This window comes from Syngnathus floridae, chromosome 22 (assembly GCF_059516105.1).
Source record: "Syngnathus floridae isolate MCC-2025c chromosome 22, RoL_Sflo_1.0, whole genome shotgun sequence".
Lineage (NCBI taxonomy): Eukaryota > Metazoa > Chordata > Actinopteri > Syngnathiformes > Syngnathidae > Syngnathus > Syngnathus floridae.
This window is the reverse complement of record NC_142434.1, coordinates 3,715,138-3,722,279: the sequence shown is the minus strand read 5'-3', so window position 1 is coordinate 3,722,279 and position 7,142 is coordinate 3,715,138. Positions and strand designations below refer to the sequence as shown.

At 44.7% G+C, this 7,142-nt stretch overlaps 1 protein-coding gene across 4 annotated transcripts in view; it reads left to right on the top strand.

The window, feature by feature from the left end:
- Nucleotides 1-7,142, top strand: part of LOC148379259 (cyclin-dependent kinase 17) — a 38,559-nt gene that overhangs the window by 17,201 nt on the left and 14,216 nt on the right. For 3 of the 4 annotated variants that reach the window (XM_088366350.1, XM_088366347.1, XM_088366349.1), the window contains exon 2: nucleotides 6,705-6,849. In XM_088366350.1, coding sequence (XP_088222476.1) covers nucleotides 6,723-6,849 — 127 coding nt within the window. In that variant the 5' untranslated portion in view covers nucleotides 6,705-6,722. Of the gene's footprint in view, nucleotides 1-420; nucleotides 776-6,704; nucleotides 6,850-7,142 lie in introns of those variants that run through there. The other variant, XM_088366348.1, reaches the window with a different exon arrangement.

Below are 7,142 nucleotides of genomic sequence, written 5' to 3'. Positions count from 1 at the left end.
TTGTTGTTGTTGGGTGTATATTCTTTATATTTCAATAACTTAAAATACCGCACGGTTAAATGTAGCTATATCTGTATAAAGTGCATCATGACTTTAACTTTAATTTAACGGAATTCTAATGGCCTGCAATAATACACGCTTCACTCGTCTCAACTTGACCAGCAGAGGGCGCGCTGTCACTAGAAATCGCCCAGCTTTCAATATTAGTATCAACATTTGTTCATAAAATGTGACCACATGGATCGCAATTAAAACTAAAACAATAAAAGCGTCGTTTGTTGTAATATTTTAATATTTATAATTATTTTAGAATAAATGCCGGGATTTGACTGCGAGTATGACGATAAAGGACGAACTCTTGAATCTTGAACTTCTTTTCTCTCCGAGTAACCGGATGCTGTCATGCTTTTATTTTTTACTCAAAGAGGAAGCTGCTTTGCTATCTAGTACAGCTTGATGGCAGCTAGCTTGATTGCACCCCTCCCGTCCCCTCAGTCGCTTGTGGAACTGTAGCTGCCTCTCCCGACTCTTTAATCGGCTCACGCCGCCACAAAAACAGCGTTTTTAAGGGGTTCCGTCTGTCGTCCTTTGTCCCCATTGCCCTTTTTAGTTTCTGAGGACATTATTCCATTTCTTTACAAGAACGCCTGGAACCGGAACCGAGCGAGAGCTGTGTTTTTCGGTCTACTTTTGTGGGCGGATACAGCGGAGGAGGGCATCCGGGCCTGGCAGCTCCGGAGGGTCCGCTTTAAACCACGGAATTCACCGTTTTCAGGTAAAATTCTTCCAAGAAACACTTTCAGAATTTATCCGTTCTATCTAATTATAGAGTTCATAACCTTTCGGTAAATTCGGCTGCAAAGACGAAAGCAGCAGAGTGGTTTGTGGTTCCTAAAACGTCAACACAAGCGCAAACTGAGATGCCACATTGAGTGCGCTTGTTTTGACATTTGACAAATGCTTTTCGTTTTGCCTCCAGAACTCGCTGTGTGCTGTGCAAATATTTAACTTTGTTGACATAAAAGTGTGTATTATGGATGCCTTCAGGTTACCGTTCAGGTTCTGCGTCTATCACAAAATGTAAAAACGTAGGTGTGGTATTAATAATAATTATACATATTATTTATAAGGCACGCAAGGTCGCCGTACAAACATAAAATAGCATAACACAAATTTGAGTCGTATTTCCAATCCTTAAGCTTTGTTACTACACGTGAATTATAAAGCAATGTTGCAACCTCTCTTTTTTTTTTTTGTGCATACCTATGATGTTCTTGTGTGTTACGTGAGGTGCACCTGCTCTCATTTAATTTTCGAATCTGACAGATGCATGTTTCTCTCACTCGTCCTGTTTGAGGCCAATTTGCTTTCACGGTCCTTCACCTCTTAATTTGACGTCCAAGCCAGTGTGTGTTCTGACCCACATCCACATGTAGGGCTGATGTTGGTTATTGAGGGTAACACACCCCCAGAGGACAAAGTCATTACCATGACGTCCCACTGCCATTGTTAGGTCATGTGGGAGTGCTTGCATTGATCTGCATTATCGCTCACACACGCAATGTCTCGTATGGAACTGGCAGTTGACAAAGAATGTTTTCTCACGATTACGCTTTTAGGGTCGGAAATATTCTGCAGAAGTTTCACCTCAATGTACCCGAAGCAGGGTACATAATGGTGTTTTGTCTTTTGCTGGGACTAGAAATATTTGTCGAAAAGACGGCACCGAGTTTCAGTTGTTGACAAGTCAGTGTTTATTTTTATTTATTTTTTATCAGAGCTTTGAAACAAACTTCAAACATCCTGTAATGTTTGTTTTGCTGTCTTGTCACGCCATTATAACCAAGATAGATTCATTCCTTCACATAAGAGTTTGATTGAATGCTACCTTACCTGTTCTTTGAGAGCCATCCTCTTAAGAGCCATACCAAAATATTAAACTCAAACTCACATTGACACCTCTGCATAAGCTAGAATCTTCCGTGAAACCAATATGGGCGCTCTTGGAATGTGCGAGGAAGCCAAAATACACTTATTATCCTTAGAAATTGAAACCGATCATTGTTAAGACTTCATGCTAATAATTACTTCAAATTGCACCCCAACTATGTTCATATGTTACGTAAGGCCTCCAAATTGCCCACAATGCTTTGCTGCGGCGCAGACTGTGCTTGCTTTATGATCAGCCTCTAAAACACTGTTGCCATTGACAACGGCTCCGGCTCTCTCTTTCTACCCCCCTCGTCCCCCCCCCCCCCTCGTTTACATAACGTTAAAAATAATTCCTTTTCGTCTTGTTGCTTTTCTCCATCTTGAGAATGATTGCGATTGGTGTGGGGTGTTGCATGAATCACCCCAGAAAAATGATGTAAACTATGTAAGGAATGCGGAGTGCTGTGCGATGTTTTTATCGGTCTTCCTGTTTGTGTGTTGTGTGCGTGTGCGGGTGCGACAATCCTGGCCGTACCGCATCAGACTGATGTGACACAGAGTAATGATAGAGTGCGTGCGCTTGTCAGCCCGCATGAGCGTGGTCGGATGTCAGAAAGGGATGTTCGCTCTCGTACGTGTGTTCGACTTTGTGCCGCAAGTCACATTGTCTGCATTGTCATGGCGCTCGTTCCAGATGTGTGCGCCGGCGAAACGGAGAGAGGGACACACGGGCTGATAATCACATCAGCGCATAAACAAGCCGTCGCTCATTCATGATGAAATAACGTCAGATGGAAGGAAAGCGGATATTTGCACATGAAAGCAGGGCAGGTGTTTGACTGCAGACTTCCATACGGGGTGGAGGTACAATTAAAATAAGGTGTTTAGGAGTTCAAGAAAGATTTTTTTGCTCGAGTTACAAGACACCAAGGTCTTCACGAGAACCTGGCTTAGCCCAATGACGGGGGAATTGCTCATGGGAGCGAATCACCCAACACAGCGCCTTGAGTATCCACCACCTGTTCCTCAGGCCCTCGAGGGTTAGTGGAGATATTTGGGAGTGGCAGGTTACATCATGGAATCCCGTAAAGCATGTGCACTGGCAGGCCTAGGGGGGGGCCGTGGGGGCACTGCCACCCCTTTAATATGCTGGGGCATTTTTCTATGAATTTTCTTTCAACCTTGCTCTGCCATAAGTAATCAGTGATAACCAATATATAAAACCAAGATTGTATGTAAACTAAATCAGTATAGTCGCCCCCCCCATCCCGCCCCCCCCCCCCTTGTTCCAAAGCATTGAGCACTATGTCAATACCAGACTGGGAAGCAAGGCTTTTACCAGCCTGCAATCGTCTTCCAGTCCACTGCCTAATGGCGAAACGAGTGCACATCACGCGGGAGCATGTGAAAAGACACAGGCCATCAATGTTAATGCGTCACCTCAGCGCTCCGCATCGTTTGTTCACTGCAGATAAAAAAAAAAAAAGGAAAGCCACAATGGGGTAAAAAAAAAGAAGCTATTTTTAGGTACTCGACAGTGGCGTGTAAAGGTTGATCGCCCGCTTTCGAGTGTCTGGAGATAGCGTCGTGTGAGGGCTTGACCTCCATCGCCGTGTTTGATGACCTCACCGTCCCGATACACCGATTGGAAGGATCATCCTTTGTAATTGAAGATTAGCGTGTCCTGCCTTTGTCATGACCTCAGACGCCACACACAAAAACACACGTGCGGCCAAAGCTGTATCGCGGTCCGATTTGAGAATCGCTCTTGTGCAGGGCGATAACGTCTCGCGGCGTGCTGTGTTGACATTTGGATGCGGCCGTCAGACTTTGCAAGGCTTCCAAATCTATAAATAACACGTCGCCTTCAACTCACCCCTTCCACTTGTCCATCGTCATTCCTTCTGTCGTCACCGTTCCTCCTATTCAGAGCATCTGCTTTGTCAGAAATTGCTCGAGCATCACACGAGGAACACACAGTACGAGTTCCTGCCTTTATTTTTATTGATCCCTTTTCTTTAGAATTATGTAATCCCGTTAATATTAACATTACAGCCTTTTGTGCTTCTTGCTCACAAGAACCCAGCGAAGCCCCCGTGGGTCAGTCATGCTGAAGCTCCCTTTTTTTTTTTTTGGGCTTCTCTGGAGCAAACAAAAGGGTCTTTGAGCTGAGAGCACCCACCGCGGCAGGCAGCAGTGGCGACGCTGTTTGTATGCGTCCTCATGGCTACACAAACACATGCTTGTGACTGCACTGGAAGCCTTTCAAACGTTTCTGATGGCCACGAAAGAAAAAAAAAAAAAAAGGCCTGTTGACTGACCACAAAGTGAAATAAATTTCGAGGTGACAACATTGGGTTGCTTCACACAAGTCTTTGCAGTGTTTTGCATTCTGATGATTAATTAGAATAAATCCGTTTACTTTCGGAGTTTATTGATTTGTTCTTGCTTTCTATTTTTTTATTATTATTATTTATTTTGGATGGTACAGAGGAAAATCTATAAGAGTTGTTTGAGGTTCCAAGGGCAATTTATTCATTAATGTCGGTTCAGGTTTACTTTGGCTGACTCATTCCAAAGAGCTTCTCCGTCCGTCTCCCATCCATGCGTGCGGCCTTCACTTGCTTGTTTTTATCTGTCAGAAAGGCCGGATGTACTTGTCTGATGGCTTTCTTTCTCCTCCAGCTTCTATTATGCTTCTTGGACTGTCTGGTCGGTCGCTAATGCATTAATTTCTTCTCAGAGTTCCACAACTGGTCCAATGGTCGCTTATCTCCGCTCCATTGATTGAAACTACTTTGGCGCTTCAGAACGTTAAATTACGGGCTGCTTCACACAAAATTACATGGTAACGACTAAAGTGGAGCTCTTGCCCATTATTTTCTCGCAAGCTTCTTAAAGTCCAGTCTTGCTTTCAGGAGGGCTGGATTCTCTCCATTCCCGCCCGCCATTATGTCTCCTTTCCTTCTTGTGGTCCCTCCCTCTTCCACCGATTCCTTTTCACACTCTCCTACTGACTTTCAAGACACATTCATCTCCTCCCTGATATCCTTCGAAAGGAGGTGGAGGGAAGCAGGAGATGCGGGGTGTAATTATTACGAGTGCAGTAATTAGTCTTTCAGGTTTGATGACTTCCCTTCTGAAGTGTTCTCCTGCATTGACTACCCAGGATGCTCCAGGAAGGGGAGGGGGGGGGTTAGATCGGGAAGGTTTTTTTTTTTTTTTTCTCTGAGAATGTGGGTCAAAATTTCAGGATTTGCCGATGATGAAAGAGGGGCTCAGTATTTTTTTTTTTTTTTTTTGCAGAAGTAGACAGATTTTCATGCCAGATTTTACATTCCCTCACATACAGTGCCATTGCAGGCACAAGCTGCAACACACACACACACACACACACACACACACACACACACACACAGACGTCACTCGTCTTTGTTTTGCGGCAGAGATAAAACCCGGCTTTGTTACACTCCTCTGTATGGGGGACAAAGACTACTTATCTGCCTGTGTGCCGTTTGTACGTGTGACGATCCGGTTGTTTTTTTAAAAACATCATTTTCATCCCCGTTACATTCAACCGTGTAGATAAATGTGTGTGCGTGAGGGTCATCAGATCTGCATGATGGCAGAGCCACCAGGGTTGCCATGACACACTTCCTCTTCCAAAAGTAGGCTCATCACACGAGCGTGCGGCAAATGCTCTCAATTTTTTAAATGTGCCGTCATGGGGGGTGAGCGAACTTGCTTATTTAAATATTGAAATGTTTGTTGTTTTGATGCAAATGTATCTCGGTTGAAAAAGCGTGAACTGAATGCATCACAAAAAAAAAAAATAATAAGACACTCTGTCCAACCAGATTTAATTTTTGACATCATGTTAATTTTTATCCAAAGTCAAATAAATTTGTGAGTCTTTCCTTGGGTAGACTCGTATCTTGATTTGACTCAAACCAGAAAAAAGAAATTGTAACTTTTAATACCAAGCAAAAAAAAAAATAAAGGGCTCAACCTAGTTACAGTTGCTACGGAGCATAAATGCAAACTTTATTCTCGCCTCCCATAGCTCGGTGGGCTTTTAAAATTGGATCGACTCCAATCGCTATATTGAGGCCTTTTGCCGAATGTGCCAAGGTGGTCCATAATTGGACGGATGGGCGACTGTGCGAACCCCCGCGATGATTAATCGCTCGCGCCGTGCGGCGACACGGATGACACACCTCCCCGGGGGATGTGTCATGAGTGGGAGCTGTTCGCGGGAAGGAGGAAGGAAGGTCGGCTTGATTGTCGTTGAGGGTCAGCCAAGACGGGCAGGCGGGACATTTCTGCGTCTGTTTCCTCCCCCCACCCCGATTTTTTTTTTTTTTCGCCGACTCGCTTGACGGGGCGTTGACACGGCAGCACAATGAGCAAGGAGCAGCTGGAGGGCGATTGAGCAAGGTGTTTCCTACACTCGTCCGGATCGACAGTCTTGACGTCAGGCTCTTCTCCGCCTCCAATTAGTCTACCCCCTCCCGGTTTAAAAGTGAAAACAGCCTCATTCAATTCTGCGATATTCATCTTTTATTCATGCCTCGTTCATGCTTTATGCATGTGCCGCTCACGCGTTTGTCGAGCGGATTAATATTGGATTAAAAGGAGCCTTCATTCATGGGGCTGCTCGGAGCCGAGCGGGGATTGTCTGCAATCCCAAACGCCGACGCTGGTGAAATTTGGCTTTTGGTGCGACACTCGGGAATGAATGCTGACCGCGTGTGTGTGTGTGTGTGTCGCAGGCCGCTCACCGCCCCGCCATGGAGAAGATGAAGAGGATTAAGAAGCGTCTGTCGTTAACGCTCCGCTCGAGTCAGACCATCGACGAGTCGCTCTCCGAGCTGGCCGAGCAGATGACCATCGAGGACGGCGGCACCAAGGACAACGGTTTGTAACTGTGTACTCAAGTCACTTTTTATTTTTTCAACAATATCCATATTCTTTTTTATAGTTCATCTCATAATCAACTTAATAATGCTAATTTATCATTTTAGTCCTATGACTCACTTGACTTACATGTACACCTACTTCGCCAGACGATAAATACAAGCTTTTTTTTTTTTTTTTTTTAACCACGGCTCCAATAAAAACACACTTTAGTTAAAACCCCTTCAATCTAATGCCTTGAACGGTAATTAAATCTCTCCACACAGTGTACATGGCCATCTGCGGACATTTTA